Here is a 17,999-nt window from a genome sequence, read left to right on the forward strand (position 1 = left end):
ATCATAGGTACACTGTGAGAGACAGAATCTAAAACAAAAATCCAGAAAATCATTTTTAAGTAATTAATTAGCATTTTATTGCATGACATTAAGTTCTCCCCACTGTATATAGCCTGGTTATTGTTATTTTATTGTTACTTCTTATTTTCTTTTTTCTTAAGTTTATTTAGTAAATATTTTCTTAACTCTATTTCTTGAACTGCATTCTTGGTTAAGGGCTTGTAAGTAAGCATTTCACTGCAAGGTCTACACCTGTTGTATTCGGCGCATGTGACAAATACTATTTGATTTGATGTATCTCACAGGAGAAAGCATCTGAGTGAGCAAAACAGCACCCCTCTGTCTCTATGTGCGGCAGGGTAGCCTAGTGGTTAGAGCATAGAGCATAGGGCTAGTAACCGGAAGGTTGCAAGTTCAAATCCCCGAGCTGACAAGGTACAAACTCTGTCGTTCTGCCCCTGAACAGGCAGTTAACCCACTGTTCCTAGGCCGTCATTGAAAATAAGAATTTGTTTTTAACTGACTTGCCTGGTTAATAAAAGTAAAATAAAAAATAAAAACTGTGTAGGCCATCTATCTGGTGCTGTCTGGTCCAAACGAGTGTGACATTGTTGCCGGCCGTAGCATTGAAGGCAAGGGAAGCCAGCTAGCATCTGGCCTCCCTTGATTAAAAAAAAAGTATAAAAAATTTGCCAATCATTGTTGAGCTAAACTGAGCAAGCTCAAATGTGAATGGTCCTGGCACACCCCCGAAAATGTCAAGGGACGCCAGCTTGGATTTGGCGTCACTCCTATCAAATCCCAATGAGAGCTTACATCATTAACAGAAAATCTGAATTTGTTGCATCTTGTTGTGTTGTTAGCCTCCGGTGGCTAGCCAGCTAGCTAAAATTGTCCCTTTCCTAAATTAGCCATGGATGGAGATGGGGATCCATACTGGCCAATGATTATAATAGAGATTCTGATCCAACCACTAATTCATACATTGTTGTGCCCCTGGCTCGAGAGGAAGGAAATTAGATGTAGGAGGATAATGTTAACTAGCTAACATTGCCCATGATTGGAAGTTAGGCTAGCCAGCAAGAATTTTAACCAGGTAGCCTAGGACAACAACTAATAAAAGCATGTACTGTATGACAGAGTGATAGACTGTTTCGTGAGTCAACATGTTTTTCTACTTGCGCGAAAGCGCACACACACAGAAATCAGAAACATGGACACCCACATCATATTTAGCTGACGGTGATTGGACAACATTGTTTTTGGTATATTTTAGTTGTTACTGTATACAACTAAGCAGAGGTGATTTTGATGTTGAAATGTGGAAGTTGAAATGGTGCTGGAATAGTGGAGGCGGCTCCTGTTTTCCTTGCGACTTACAGTAACTCTCTCTGGTTCTAAATCAATAGTTGTTTAGAGGTCTGAAAATGTCGTAAACATCAACTTGCTTGACCATGCTGTAGGTCATGTAACTGTCTGTTGCTGTACATGCAATATGCTTTGTGGACTTCACTGGACAGAGGTTGCTATCCAAGTGGCACAGCGGTCTAAGACATTAGAGGCATCACCTGGTTCGATCCCGGGCTGTATCACAACCGGCTGTGATCTGGAGTCCGGCGGCGCACAAAATAAAACAAAGGTATAGTTGAATTCATTCTGCCACTGTGTCTTCTTATTGTCCTGGCCTTTAGGCCTATGTCACACGTCATGAGGGGGGGGGGGGGATATGCCAGTGATTGTACCACGCACCACTGCGGTTCTAAACTAGATTTTCCAGCAGGGCTATCCAGCAAATTAGCACAGCCATTGAATTGTTTATTTATCTAGGCAAGTCAGCTAAGAACAATTTATTATTTACAATATTGGCCTATGCAGGCCAACCCATAACCCGGACAACACTGGGCCAATTGTGGGCCACCCTATAGAGGGGAGTGGACCAACAGTCTGATCAACTCTATGTGAAGATGTGGCGGGCTGCATGAGGCAAATGGTGGTCCCACCAGATACTGACTGGTTTTCTGATCCACATCCCTACCTGTTGTAAAAGTAGTCTATGTCTAACAGATGCATATCTGTATTCCCAGTCATGTAACATCCATAGATTAGGGCCTAATTCATTTATTTCAATTGACTGATTTCCTTATGTGAACTGTAGTTCAGTGAAATCTTTGAAACTGTTGTTTATAAAAAAAAAGTTGCGTTTATATTTTTTGTTCAGTGTAACATTACAGCAGCTTTCAGCATGTTTTGTTATTTCAGTATAACAAACAAGTTGTCTCTTTTACAATGGGGGTCATTTGAAAATGTTTATCCCCAATTTGCGGGCGTGGTCAAGAGGTATTCCTTATTATTACGTGAATATCGACTCAGGAGTATTTGTGTAACCATGTAAACAACTAAACATTTGAAAAGTAGTGACCTATGTTGATTTTGATTGACGGCAGCTTGAATAAATTCAACAATCGCCAAATAGCATTAATTTCACAAATCTACAAAATCTCAATAATGGCTCAGTATGTTTGAACACACCAATGAAAAGGGTCTACCCTTTAAGTGTGTCCTCATTGTGGGTTTGACCATTTCAGACATGGCTTGGATGAGCTGAAAATAACTTTCTGTAAATAGCAGACAGGATAGACACCAGAAGATGGAATGTGTTTCTTTAATTCACCGAAGTCACTCAGAGCAAAACAATTCACCTGGCCATGAGCCATCCTTCCTTCCATGTACTGCGATCCATCTGGAAGGGTCTATCCCAGAGCCTCCACAAAGCAGGATCCAGATATTCCACATCTCCTTAACAGCACAGGTCAGCTAATCCCTGAGACAACAATTACATCAGCTGGCCAGAGCAACACACACATTCATTCACTCGCGCAAATATATTCTGAAATCATGCACACTGACGCAAATACATACGCACACACAGCATGGGTGTGTACAAGCAGTTGCCGAGAAGCAGGAACACACACACACGCACGTCAGTCACCCAGAGGGGTGGACTCAGCTTGGAGTGGCATGGTGTTCTGTCTGGAAATAAATCCAGCCACCTTAAGAGGACAGTGGTGAAACACTGGCAAGCATACAGGCTTCATGCTGCATGTAAGTAGTACACAGCAGCTTCCTCCCTTCCATCTGCACTCATCTCAACGTATGTGATTGGGGATAGACGTAGTTCTTTCTGATCAGTGCCAATTAAATAAAGGAAACCAGGAGAGAAAGCCACTTTAGACTGTTAGGATGCACCCAGTCTCCCTTCAGAACAGGGCGTGTATTCATAAGGAGTTCCATAGTAGAAGTGCTGATCTAGGATCAGCTTAACCCCGGTCCATGTAAACTTAATCAATTGCCTATGAGCTAAAAGATAACGGATCCTAGATTATTACTCCTACTCCGAGAAGCTTTATGAATATGGGCCCAGGCAAAGAGATCATATGGGCTGTTCTGCAGAGAAAGTACATCTAATTAACACAAACTTGTTTGGCTGATATATATCATACTTAATTTGCAGATGCTTTTATCCAAAGCGCCTTGTATGTGGCCCATGCAATAATCATTCAAACACACAACTTAAGCGTCTAATGTATGTATGACTCAATGATATGATAGGATGCAGGCAGTATACAGAGAGTGAGGAGGTTATGAGAAGAATACATGCTCATGTTAAGGGTAAAAAAAAGTTTCTCTTTCACATTAGACATAACAGAGAAACACTCCCTGTGGTTGTCATCAACCATTACATAGTATTCAGACTGAAGACGACAACATTACAGTGAATTGTGTGTACAGGCCAGACTGAGGAAGAATCATCACACACCACTGAGCTAACACATTTAAATTCCCTTTTCTACTGCTTAGCTAGACACATGAGATAAATGCCTGTATGCCACCAGCTCTAAAATCAGGTTAACATGAAAACAGTCAGATATCAAACAAAAGCTTTCCCTTGAGAAAAAAACAATTAAATTCCCTTGACGAAAGAAACAGAATATTACGACTGAAATGGTGAAACTGATGGAATGTTTGTTTTGTACGTGGATATCCTGGGACAGAATGGAATAGCTATGGACACCAGATACGTATATATGTAATGCTCAACAGGGAGTGGATGTGTGACGTGTATGTGATCAGTGTCTGGACCTTAACACACCTGACAAAACACACACGTCAAAAGGAAAAAACACACGGGGGCATTTTGGATATTCAGATGTCCATATTCTATGTAAGAACAAACATGCCTCCGACATGTAGAGTAAGGAATCACGTCGGCTCTATTCGTGGTATTTCTATCTGCAACATTTGGCTACGGAACGTGGCCCTGGTTGAGGAAATAGGTCCCATATGGTGAGTGAGATTATGAGATGAGCTCCACCTGATGGAATGAGAGAGTGTATGAGTGTGTGTGGATGTGTCAGGTCATACTGCTCAGAGAGAGGACAGGAGAAAGAGGAGCACAGGAGGAGAAAGAGGCAGAGGACAGCTAAAAGCACAGAAGAGGAATAGGCCCAGCCCTGCCAGACACACTGCACCCAGCGTTTGCATTGCACCGGCAACACAAACAACACAACTAAAACCAGAATGATAAAAGACTTCACATGTTAGGGGATCTCTTTGTTAGAGTTAGCCGTTGGTCCCTAAAGTCGGCTCAGATCTGCAGCACCAGTCCTGCGGCAGAGATGTTGTCCCCTCCCCCTGCAGTCTGGTAAACATCTGTGCACACCAGGTTGGGCGCCACACAGATCTCATAGTCATCCTCGTCCCAGCAGCTGACAGGCCTGGTCTCCTCTAGAGGGATCCGCTGGCTGCCCTCCTGCCGGCTCACAGAGAATGACTCGTCCATGATGAGCCGCGCCTTGCTGGGGTCGATGTCCGGTGAGCCGCACACGTGGCGGTTGGCGGTAAGCGAGGCCTTGGCCACGGCCGACATGGTGTTCTTCCACTGAGAGCCACGCGTCACAATCATGGCCTGGAACGCCAACGTGTGCACGTGGAGCCTGGACAGCGGCCGGCCTTTAGCGCTAGCTGCATTAGCGTCCACGCCGCTATCCTCATTAGCATCGCGGTAGCGCTGGTTGACCAGGCGGTAGAGCTCCCTCATCTGGTCGAGGACGGTTGCAACGCGAGGGTTAGGGTCAGAGAGTACGGTGACGTTAGAGCCCCTCAACAGGCTGAGCAGGTTGGGCAGCTCCTGCTCGTTCATCCCCAGGGAGTCGGCATTGGGCAGGACCAGACGCAGCAGGTCCCCCATTAGACCCTCATCCACAAAGCTGGCCATCTCAAAATGGACGCCCGTTCGAGGGGAGGAGGAGGAGAGGAGATTGCCCAGCCGAGAGAGCAGGTTTTTCCTCTCACCTGAAGAGAGAGCGAAAGATAAATTAGCAAAAGTAGTTAAACCAGTCTGACATCACCAAGGCCTGTTGACACAACATTGGATGCACCCCAACACACAAACACTCCCGGTATGTGCTTTCCCACGCCAACTGAGGGCCTGTGTGTCTGAGGCTACAGAGCTACTGTATAGAGGCAGGCATGTTAATCCCCTAATACCAACAGTCTGCACATCACTGGAAAACAACCCCTCAATAGCCTGCACTCCCCTCAATCACAGCAACACAAACCACTAAAATACCAACAGTCTGTTACTCAATGGGAACCAGCACTGCTCTGAAAACAGTGCTGATTCAGGATCAGGTCTGTCCATGTAATCTTATTCATTTTGATCTAAAAGATAAAGCGGATCCTAGAACAACACTCCGACTCAAAGGCTTTGTGGATACGGGCCCAGGCCTCCCTATTGGAGAACGAGCTTAGTGGCGGACGAGGTGTTGAAGTATCCCCTCACCCTGTTGGAAGGGGAAGCTGTCCATCATTTGGAGCCCACCCATCACCAGCAGGTCAGGATGGAAGTCCTGCAGCTTATCCTCAAAGTCCTCCAGTGCCGCGAGGTATGGGTTATGGTCATCACTGTGGACTATGTACCTGGACACACACACACACAGGTTAGTGAAACAAGGCAACGGTCATAATGGACTATATTACAGGTACTTCAGGCCTCGAATTTCCCGGCATCGACGCCCTTGTGTGGCCATAATTCCCCTAAAAAAAAAAATCTATGCCTTGCGGCCATTGTGCCCTTGGGCTGAATATAATAATGATTTCCCTTCGCCGAGTTCCGAAGCACCTCTCACTCACATAGCTCTCTCAGATATCTAAATTCTTATTAGCCAATGCCCGTCACGTGATCAAAGTTGACTTATTGGTCATCTTCTTGTTCTGTGGAATAAGTAAATATTTAAAACATTTATAAAACCACTGTACATCAAAAAAAGCAAATGAGGTTGATGCAACAGATCAGAACGTTTAGCTTAATGTTGATAAGCTATTTCTTCACATGATAAAATGCAGCAATGCGTCACGGCAGTAGGCTATAAGCACAAATGTTCGAAAACGCAATTAGCCGGAAAACACCGTTCTCAAAAGTGTACTGCAAATGCAAGTGGTTTCATATGACAGATGAAAATATCCTTCAGAAATTTAGAAAGAGGGAAGATCTAAAGATGCAACAACAAGTATGGGTTGTTAATATGACTAAGACGGTGTCTGCATTACACTACAGTTATTCTGCAATTACTGTGTCCAAAATACCACTTTCAAAACTGCAATTTTTTTTTGTATGTATTTTAAAATGTTGGCATCATAAGTATCATGATGTTTTGGTACCGTGATATTACAGTGGTACCAGTATAAGATGCATCACTAGTAGGTCCACACATAGATACGCACACACACACACACACACCTGTTGGGCAGACACACACCTGTTGGCCCTGCGGGCAGTGTACTGGCCCCAGGTGGCTCCAGATGGGTACTCCAGGATCAGATGGATATCAGGCTCCTCCACCACATTACCTGCAACTGGACAAACGGAGAGGGGGGTGAGAGGTGGGGGATGGAATCAAGGAGGGAGATGTTAGGTATGTGTGTGTGTGTGTGTGTGTGTGTGTGTGTGTGTGTGTGTGTGTGTGTGTGTGTGTGTGTGTGTGTGTGTGTGTGTGTGTGTGTGTGTGTGTGTGTGTGTGTGTGTGTGTGTGTGTGCGCACACACCTGTGATGTGCTGGGACAGTACATCAGCGAAGTCAGGGCTAAAGCTCCCCCCTAACAACACGTCGCAGCCCTCAGTTGCCATTCGACCAGCCATCACTGGGGCGTTGCCACCTATGGACCAGCGGTTGCCGGGCAACTCACGAGATGTCTCGACCAGCTGACTGAACAGGGTGTTGTTCATCACAAACCGCCTGAGAGAAGAGGTGGGGGAGGAAGGTACCAGAAAAAGGGAAGGTTAGAAGGTAAGAAACATTACTGCTTAAAAAGCATTACAAAACCATACCCAGAAACGTTCTACAAGTGTGTGTGTGTGTGTGTGTGTGTGTGTGTGTGTGTGTGTGTGATGCATACATGACCTCAGTATAATCAGATTAACCTACAGGATGAGTCACAGCATCAGGTAGATTAGAGTTTCATTACGGTTAGTAGAGCCAGGGCAGCACCTGTGTGTTGCATGACTCTGGGCCTTCTTCTTCTCTACATATTAGTATCAACCAGGGTTGGGGTCACTTGAGTTGAAGTCACTCAATTCAGGAAGAGATTTTAAAAGAAATTCAAACTTTTTAAATAGCTTCTCATTTTCAGTTTGAGAATTATATAAATTTTTTAAAATGATTGAATTGGAATTTCAGTTTACTTCCTGAAATTGACTGACTAATTCTAAGTGACCCCCAACCCTGGTATCATCAAGCCACAGTGCATCAGTATACACAGACTGACAGCTCCACGGTGAGAAAGGAACGCAGACTGTTTTCATTACAACTTAGTTTCACACACTGAGCACATAGCTATGCTACACTGCAACATCACAACTGAAAAGGGAGCTAAGCATTGAGAGAAAACCAGCTAATTTGCTACTTGTTGGAACAACCCACATTTCAAACAATAAAACTGGACACCTTGCCTCTGTTTTGGTAAAAATATGAGGGACGGACCTGGAGAAAGGTAGGTATAACCACTCAAAGGACTGATCATCCATGATATCAAAATTCATTGTTGCAACCATATTTTGAGGCTAAACAAGTAATAATATAATAATAATAATAATATAATAAGTGTTGGTTTACATTTACAATGTTTACAAACATTGAAGTAAAATGGGATTATATTTTGGTTTCTGTTGAGGTGTGACCGTTGAACCTAGCTCTGTCAAATTGGTTGTTGGCCAATACTAGACAGCCATTTTCAAGTCTGCCATAGATTTTCAAGTAGATTTAAGTCAAAACTGTAACTCGGCCATATAGGAACATTCACCGTCTTCTTGGTAAGTAGCTCCAGTGTAGATTTTTCCTTTAGATTATTGTCCTGATGAAAGGTGAATTCATCTCCCAGTGTCTGGTGGAAAACAGACAACCAGGTTCTCCTCTAGGATCTTGCCTGTGCTTAGCTGCATTCTGTAGTTTTTTTTTATCTTGAAAAGCTCCCCAGTCCTTAATGATTACAAGCATATGTAACGGATGTGAAATGACTAGCTAGTTAGCGGTGGTGCGCGCTAATAGCGTTTCAGTCGGTGAAGTCACTTGCTCTGAGACCTTGAAGTAGTGGTTACTCTTGCTCTGCAAGGGCTGCGGCTTTTGTAGAGCGATGGGTAACGCTGCTTCATGGGTGTCCGTTGTTGATGTGTGCAGAGGGTCCCTGATTCGAGCCCAGGTAGGGCGAGGAGAGGAACGGAAGCTAAACTGTTACCCATAACATGATGCAGCCACCACAATGGTTAAAAATATGGAGAGTGGTACTCAGTAATGTGTTGTATTGAATTTACCCCAAACATAACACTTGTAGTCATGACAAAAAAAGATTCAGTATTCATTTAGTGTCTTGTTGCAAACAGGATGCATGTTTTGGAATATTTAAAAACATCCTGTACAGGCTTCGTTCTTTTCACTGTGTCAATTAGGTTAGCATTGTGGAGTATCTACACTGAACAACAAAAAACATGTTGTGTTGGTCCCATGTTTCATGAGCTGAAATAAAAGATCCCAGAAATGTTTCATATGCATAAAAAGCATAGTTCTCTCAAATTGTGTGTACAAATGTGTTTACATCCCAGTTAGTGAGCATTTCTTCTTTGCCAAGATAATCCATCCACCTGACAGGTGTGGCATATCAAGAAGCTGATTAAACAGCATGATCATTACACAGGTGCACCTTGTGCTAAGGATAATAAAAGGCCACTATAATGTGCAGTTGTCACAACACAATGCCACAGATGTCTCAAGTTGAGAAAGCGTGCAACTGGGACTAGCCACCCGGACAGCTGATGAAACTGCAGGTTTGCACAATGGCCACTGGCACGCTGGAGAAATGTGCTTTTCACAGATGAATCCCGGTTTCAACTATACCAGGCAGATGACCGACAGCGTGTATGGCGTTGTGTGCACGAGTGGTTTGCTGATGTCAACGTTGTGAACAGAGTGCCCCATGGTGGCGGTGTTATGCGCATGCATAAGCTACTTACAACCAACACAATTTCATTTTATTGATAGAATTTTGAATGCAGAGATACGGTGACGAGATACTGAGGCCAATTTTCGTGCCATTCATCCTCCGCCATCACCTCCTGTTTCAGCATGGTAATGCACGGCCCCATGTCAAAGGTCTGTACACAATTCCTAGAAGCTGAAAATGTCCCAGTTCTTCCATGGCCTGCGCACTCAGACATGTCACCCATTGAGCATGTGTGGGATGCTCTGGATCGACAGCGTGTTCCAGTTCCCGCCAACGTCCAGCAACTTCACACAGCCATTGAAGAGGAGCAGGACAACATTCCACAATAAACAGCCTGATCACCTCTATGTATAGATGTGTTAAGCTGCATGAGGAAAATGGTGGTCACACCAGATACTGACTGGTTTTATGATCCACACCCTTATTATTATTTACAGATGCATATCTGTATGTCCAGTCATGTGAAATCCATAGATTAGGACCTAATGAATTTATTTCAATTGACTGATTTCCTTTTATGAACTGTAACTCAGTAAAACCTTTGAAATTGTTGCGTTTATATTTTTGTTAATTGTACAATGTTGTTGATCCATCCTCAGTTTTCTCCTATCACAGCCATTAAACTAACTGTTTTGAAGTCACCATTGGCCTTATGGTGAAATCCCTGAGTGGTTTCCTTCCTCTCCGGCAACATTTAGGAAGGACGCCTGTATCTTTGTAGTGAATAGGTATATTGATACACCATCTGAAGTGTAATTAATAACTTCACCGTGCTCAAAGAGATATTCAAGCTCTTCCTTTTTACCCATCTACCAATAATATATATAATATATGCCATTTAGCAGACGCTTTTATCCAAAGCGACTTACAGTCATGTGTGCATACATTCTACATCTACCCACTACCCTGGCGTTACAAGCGCCATGCTCTACCAACTGAGCTACAGAAGGCCCACAGGTGCCCTTCTTTGTGAGGCACTGGAAAACCTCCCTGGTCTTTGTGGTTTTCACTGCTCAACTGAGGGACCTTACAGATAATTGTATGTGTGGGGTACAGAGATGAGGTTGTCATTCAAGAATCATGTTAAACACTATTATTGCACACAGAGTAAGTCCCTGCAAATTATTAAGCACATTTTACTGTTGAACGTATTTAGGCTTTCCATAACAAAGGGGTCTAATACTCAGACTCAAGACATTTCAGCGTTTCACTTTTAATTCATTTGTAAAAATGTCTAAGTACATAACTCCACTTTGACATTATGGGATATTGTGTGTAGGCCAGTGACACAAAATCTAAACGTATAACTTTCTGAAGGCACTGTATGTATCATTAATGTAGCAGCTGCAGACTGCCCCTTTAAACAGAAATGGATGATAACTGGAGTCCAAGCCAAAGACTGTTGATATGAGAAGGTGTGAGACGAACGGCGTTAGACTATTAATTATGTTTAATTCCTTAGTCTACAAGGTGTGGTAGCGTATCAGGATCTTGACTGAGTGTGTACCCTGCTAACACCATGTTGTTCCTCAACTAGAAATATCCCCCCTGATCTCTTAGTTTCACACACGCGCGTGTTTCTAAGCGCCTTTGCCTTCTAACTTTGTCCTTCAGTTATTTAACACCAAGCAGTGCTTGGCCACTCACTCTGCAGCGGCTCCCGGGACAAAGAAGTAAGCGAAGCTCTGTGCCAGCTGATCAGCGTTCTCTATGTAGTCATGATGGAGAGGCTGGTCTGTGGGTGGCAGGCCGATCTTATTCAGCAACCTCACCCCGTCCACGAGGATGTCTACACAACCCCCTAAACCTGGAGGGAAAGGAGAAGGTAACAGTATATAATACTGTAGAGAATCACAACACAACCCCCAAACCTGGAGTCAGAGAGAGGAAGGTAACAGTATTTGGGAGGGAACATAATGCGATGCCCCCTGCACAGTCCCCAATCCCTGCAGTGAGCTCACTATATCTGCACCCCCCCCTTGCCAAAACAAAATCATTACTGCAAAGTCACTCATAAGTGACTCATGTATACTCACGTAGCATAATTGCACTCATGTAACTAACTGTGTATAACAAAATGCTTGTGCAAGGAACAGGAATCACTGATATTGAATTAAACAGTTGTGCAACAGCATTATATTCAAGGTTCAGAGAAATAGGGATGTGCAATACTGAGTATATGAGGGGTGAGATTATGTCTGGCCTATGCCATGATGTCTCCCATTCCTGTTGGGCTGTATAACCGCCTAGCGGGCACTGGACCGTCCACGACAGCAGGGCTCTCCAGAGAGTGGTGCAGTCTGCCCAACGCATCACCGGGGGCGCACTTCCTGCTCTCCAGGAGACCTACTGCACCCGATGTGACAGAAAGGCCAAAAAGATCATCAAGGACATTAACCCCTCGAGCCATGGCCTGTTCACACCGCTATCATCCAGAAGGCGAGGTCAGTACAGGTGCATAAATGCTGGGATCGAGAGACTGAAAAACAGCTTCTATCTCAAAGGCTATCAGACAGTTAAATAGCCATCACTAGCCGGCCTCCACCCAGTTCCTGAACTTAGTCACTGTCACTAGCCGTCCACCACACTGTTACTCAACTCTGCACCTTAGAGGCCCTATGTACATAGACATGGAACACTGGTCACTCTAATAATGTATACATATTGTTTTACTAATTTCATATGTATATAGTGTATTCTAGTCAATGCCATCCTATTTAACTATTGCAGTACATATACTATTCTACCCTATGTATTATGAAGATATACTACATATTCTATCCACATACGGTCCATAATGTCTATATATCCCATCACACACACACAAACATTTATACTCTGGACTCCAACATTACACATCCTAATATTTCTATATTTCCAGTATTTTACTTTTAGATGTGTGTATTGTTGTGATATAGATATTAGTGCATTGCTGGAGCTAGAAAAACAAGCAATTTTTGCTACACCCGCAATAACATCTGCTAAATATGTGTTTGCAACCCATAAAATGTGATCTTGTCTCTAATCTCTACATTACTCCTTGGACCCAGATTCGTGTCCAGATCTCCACAACCTTTACTCAGACTAGCCATGTGTCTGCAGAGATAACTGGGTGGGTCAGTATGTTGGTAGATACTGGGACAAGTTAACAGTGGCTTTTGGTGCCAGAATGCAGAAAAACTGTTAACACTTGTGACAGTTACAAAACTGGATGCCTTTAGTAGTCTCCAAATACATCAGGGTTCTCTCCTATGTAGCGTGTGTAAAGGAGTTTTTATGCCTAAATGCAGAGATAACACATGCTTGTTGCCCCAGAGTCCACAAAGAGTGTATATACTGATAGCTGTTCATCACTGGTTAATGGAAAACTAGTTAGGCCTAAACCAACGAAAACTAACTACATTTCCCCAATACATATACTATACAGTACTGGATTGGCAAGTTAATGTAACAAAGAACAGTAAGAAACAAATGGGTCTGACTGACAATGTCAACGATAACAAAACATTCCAGCTAGGCGACTTCCCTAATTATTATGGTACTTGGCTCACTAGCTAGCTAAAGCTACATAAAACCACAATATTTGAAAATGGTTTCATAAAAAGATGGTGGTGCTTGCTTTACCAGATAGTTTTCATACCAATCCAGAACCCCATCCAAAATGCATCTCCTCTCCTGCGCATCAAAGCAAGGTTACCTAAACCAGAGATAATACTAATGTACATGGCTAAATTGAGCTAGCTAACTGATGTTAGACTTAGCTAGCTGGTTATACAGGATTCTCACCTATCGCCACCCTGGGTCTGGCGTTGTTAATCCCCACTTTGCTTTCAGCCCGCAGCAGGGAGGACAGCACTGTGTCCAACCGGTCATCCAGCCTTGAATCCCCGGGAGGTCGGAACCAGTACGCCAGCAGAACCATCGCAAGAGACACTGCCGTCCCATACTTCATGAATGAAAACCCGCTTCCTCGCTCCATGGCCAGCAGTGGCTGCGGACTCGCCAGAACTCCTACAGCAGCAAGGACGAGAACAGCGCTAACTTGGCTTGCAAACAAACTGTATTTAAAAGATAAGTATTCCCGGGATGGCAGATGAGTTGGTGGTTTCAAGCGAGTATGCAGCAGGGTCAACAGTAGCTGTGGAGGGGGAGTGACAACAATGCGGAAGTAGCAAGCTCGGGGCGGGCACATATTCTTCGGTCGTCACGAGTTACCACAGCCCTAAACCCCGCCCTTTTCTACATGTGATTTTAAACCAAACACTGACCTTTAATCACACTGCTACATTTATGCCTAACTCTAACCTTAAATTAAAACCAAAAATCACATTTTTGTTTTCATACATTTTTATTATATAGCTATTTGTGGCTGTGTGGTAACTAGTGGAAACTAGATTCTTCGGCTTGCAGTTTGAGCTAGTCTTTACAGTGGGAGACTTTTGAGCTAGTTTGACAGTATTTCCAGGGATGGGAATAAATTACAATGACAAAATACAATTGCAAAATATCCTAAAAACCAATGTATGAAAATAAAATACAAGATCATTTTGCAAATGTAAAAATAAATGTTTTGTCACACCCGTGGTATTCGGTATGTTATAAACTGGGTGGTTCGATGCGTCGTGCTTGGGAACAGCCCTTAGCCGTAGTATATTGGCCAAATTCCACACCCCCTCGTGCCTTACTGCTTAATTATAAACTGGGTGGTTCGAGCCCTGAATGCTGATTGGCTGACAGTCGGGCATATGAGACCGAATACCACGGGTATGACAAAACATGTATTTTCACTGCTTTAATTACATTGGTAATCAGTTTATAATAGTATTAAGGGACCTTGGGGTTTGTGGTATATGGCCAATAAACCATGGCTAAGGGCTATATACAGGCACTCCACGTTGTGTTGTGTGAAAGAACCGCCCTTCGTATATTGGCCTTATTGCTTAAATATACCATGGCTGTCAGCCAATCAACATTCAGGGCTCGAACCCCTCAGTTTATAATGTTATTTATTTAACTTAGTTGAATGCTCGGTCACTCTGGATAAGAGCGTCTGCTAAATTACCAAAATGTTAATGTATATGTTTTGGGGCGGAGCTCATTAGAGTAATACTCAGCATGCTTTGCAATTGTTAATTTTTTACATATACATTTAGTTAATTTAGCAGACGCTCTTATTACATCATAGTGCCATCAGATTTTTGATGCCAATGTAGGGTGAAAGGGAGCCACAAAATTGTGAACCACTATAAAGAAATGGTATAGAAAAGTACTTTGTATTTTGAAAATACAAATTACAGTTTGTGTAGTTCAGCCCAGTGTAATACAACACACAAAATACTCAGAAGTAATTCAAATGTCTATTTGAAATGAAAATTACAGAAATACTACCCATCTCTGAGTATTTGTAGTAGATTTTCACCTACTCATGTAGACAAATTAAGTTTCTAGCTAATTTTGGATTACATTTCTGTTCAATTGTGAAAACAACGTTGTATCCATTGGTTGAATCAGTGGTACCTGAGGTCAGGTAAGTGCGCACAACGTTGTATCCATTGGTTGAATCAGTGGTACCTGAGGTCAGGTAAGTGCGCACAACGTTGTATCCATTGGTTGAATCAGTGGTACCTGAGGTCAGGTAAGTGCGCACAACGTTGTATCCATTGGTTGAATCAGTGGTACCTGAGGTCAGGTAAGTGCGCACAACGTTGTATCCATTGGTTGAATCAGTGGTACCTGAGGTCAGGTAAGTGCGCACAACGTTGTGTCCATTGGTTGAATCAGTGGTACCTGAGGTCAGGTAAGTGCGCACAACGTTGTATCGCCCTCTTGCGGTGACTCTACTAGACATAGTGTTCTACTCCAATGGTTCGCAACCTTTTTTGCTTACTGTACCACCAACTGAATTTTGCTCTGCCTGGAGTACCCTCTCATGCATGAAGTACCACCTCATGCACATTTTGACAGTAAGCCTATGGCCTCATGAGTCCTCTCAAGTACCCACCGTGGATAGGCCAAGTACCCCTGGTTGGGAACCTATGTTCTACTCTGCTTAAGTGGTGGAACACACATACACACGTTTTGAGCTGTTTTATTCATACCTTTCAAACGGGCTTCACTATCACTTTCCCTCCACAAAATGTGAGAAAAGGAATAAAGTAAGTAAAGTAAGTATTTGGTCAGCTTTTTTCCATCTTATTTTAATATTTTTTTTCCCTCATAACAAAATATAAAACATAGCAAGGAATAAAAAAGAAACAAACAAAAAACAGGTTTTAGTCCATGTTACAAAATGCTAAACATTGCCTCAGACAGTACAAGTCAAATACTTGAAATGTGTCCATCCACTAGCACTTAGACAATCACCTGCTGTTTTACAGAGCATGCTGCCCTTAAGCATTCTAATTGTAATCTTTAATAAAAGTCTACCTAAAACTAAAATTTGACATGGACAATTCAATTGTTTGTTGAAAAAAAACATTTTACAACATAAAAGGGACATGTTGCCCTTGCATTAGACTTGATTGAGAAGGTGACCACAGTCCATTCTGTTGTCCATCTCATTTTAAAACACACGTTAAAGACATGACTCATAAATAATCAAGGGGAACAAAATAGTGCCTTATGGAAGCAAAAATAGAAGATATTTACATGACAGTCAAGCTACGTTGGGCTGGCCTGGATCCATGGTCCTCTGCTCTCTATTACGCCACACTAACACACCATAGTTATGTCAGGCCAGGGGTGTATTCAGAAGTTGGAAACAGAAAACGGAAAACATTTACCCCGAATGGAAAATGTTTGCAACGGAAACTGTAGTTTCTATTGGACATATTCCGGTAAGTCCCTCACCGTTTCGTTCTGTTTGCTTCTGTTTGGTTCCTATCGAATACACCCCAGGTTCATTATACTACAGTACCTTAACAAAGTATTCACAGGCCTACACACAATACCCCATAATGTCAAAGTGGAATTATGTTTTTCAAAATGTTTACAAATTACATAAACATTTCAAGTTGAAATGTCTTGAGTCAATTAGTATTCAATCCCTTGGTTATAGCAAGCCTAAGTAAGTTCAGGAGTATAAATTTGCTTAACAAGTCACATAATAAGTTGCATGGACTCACTGTGTGTGCAATAATAGTGTTTAACGTGATTTTTTAATGACCACCTCATCTCTGTACACCACACATACAATTATCTGTCCCTCAGTCGAGCAGTGAATTTCAAACACAGATTCAACCACAAAGACCAGGGAGGTTTTCTAATGCCTCGCAAAGAAGGGCACCTATTGGTAGAAGGGTAAAAAAGAAAAAAAGCAGACATTGGGGACATCAGGGATTTCACCATGAGGACAATGGTGACTTTAAAACAGTTAGAGTTTAATGGCTGTGATAAGAGAAAACTGAGGATGGACCAACAACATTGTACTTACTCCACAATACTAACCTAATTGACAGCGTGAAAAGAAGGAAGCCTGTACAGAATAAAACATGTAAAAATGCATCCTGTTTGCAACAAGGCACTAAAGTAATACTGAAAAAATGTGGAAAAGCAATTCCCTATATTTGTCCTGAATACAAAGTGTTTACTGCTCTTCATATTTTTAAGCTTAGTGGTGGCTGCATCATGTTACAGGTATGCTTGTCATCATTAAGAACTGGGGAGTTTTTCAGGATAAAAAATAAACAGAATGGAGCTAAGCACAGACAAAGTCCTAGAGGAAAACTTGCTTCAGACTGCTTTCCACTAGACACTTGAAGAAGCTTGAAGAATTTTGAAAAGAATAACAGGAAAATGGGGCTCCCAAATGGCGCAGCGGTTTAAGGCACTGCATCTCAGTGCTAGAGGCGTCACTACAGACCCTGGTTTGATTCCAGGATGTATCACAATCGGCTGTCCCATAGGGCGGCGCACAATTGGCCCAGCGTTGTCCGGGTTAGGGTTTGGCCTGGGGGGCTAAGCCGTCATTGTAAATAAGATTTTCTTCTTAACTGACTTGCCTAGTTAAATAAAGGTTACATAAAATAAATAAATAAAAATGTTGCTCAACCAGGTGTGGAAAGCCGTTAGAGACTTACCTAGAAAGACTCAGCTGTAATCACTGCCAAAGGTACTTCTACAAAGTATTAACTCAGGGGTGCGAATACTTACAATGGGGCAAAAAAGTATTTACTCAGCCACCAGTTGTGCAAGTTCTCCAACTTAAAAAGATGAGAGGCCTATAATTTTCATCATAGGTACACTTCAACTATGATAGACAAAATGAGGGAAAAGAAATCCAGAAAATCACATTGTAGGATTTTTAATGGATTTATTTGCAAATTAACAAGCAAGATTTCTGGCTCTCACAGACCTGTAACTTCTTCTTTAAGAGGCTCATCTGTCCTCCACTCGTTACCTGTATTAATGGCACCTGTTTGAACTTGTTATCAGTATAAAAGACACCT

At 42.6% G+C, this 17,999-nt stretch overlaps 1 protein-coding gene across 1 annotated transcript; it reads right to left on the reverse strand.

Annotated features, from left to right (window-relative positions):
* Positions 1-2,643: 2,643 nt before the first annotated feature.
* On the reverse strand, positions 2,644-13,730 carry LOC124001814 (ADP-dependent glucokinase-like). The gene is made up of 6 exons (XM_046308904.1): positions 13,339-13,730; positions 11,200-11,359; positions 7,105-7,295; positions 6,819-6,915; positions 5,843-5,979; positions 2,644-5,352 (listed from the first exon to the last, which is right to left on the reverse strand). The coding sequence occupies exons 1-6, from the start codon at positions 13,529-13,531 to the stop codon at positions 4,646-4,648; spliced, it is 1,485 nt and encodes a 494-aa protein (XP_046164860.1). The 5' UTR covers positions 13,532-13,730; the 3' UTR covers positions 2,644-4,645.
* Between the last annotated feature and the right edge of the window lie 4,269 nt (positions 13,731-17,999).

Source organism: Oncorhynchus gorbuscha, linkage group LG17 (genome assembly GCF_021184085.1).
Source record: "Oncorhynchus gorbuscha isolate QuinsamMale2020 ecotype Even-year linkage group LG17, OgorEven_v1.0, whole genome shotgun sequence".
In the NCBI taxonomy this organism is placed as follows: Eukaryota; Metazoa; Chordata; class Actinopteri; order Salmoniformes; family Salmonidae; genus Oncorhynchus; species Oncorhynchus gorbuscha.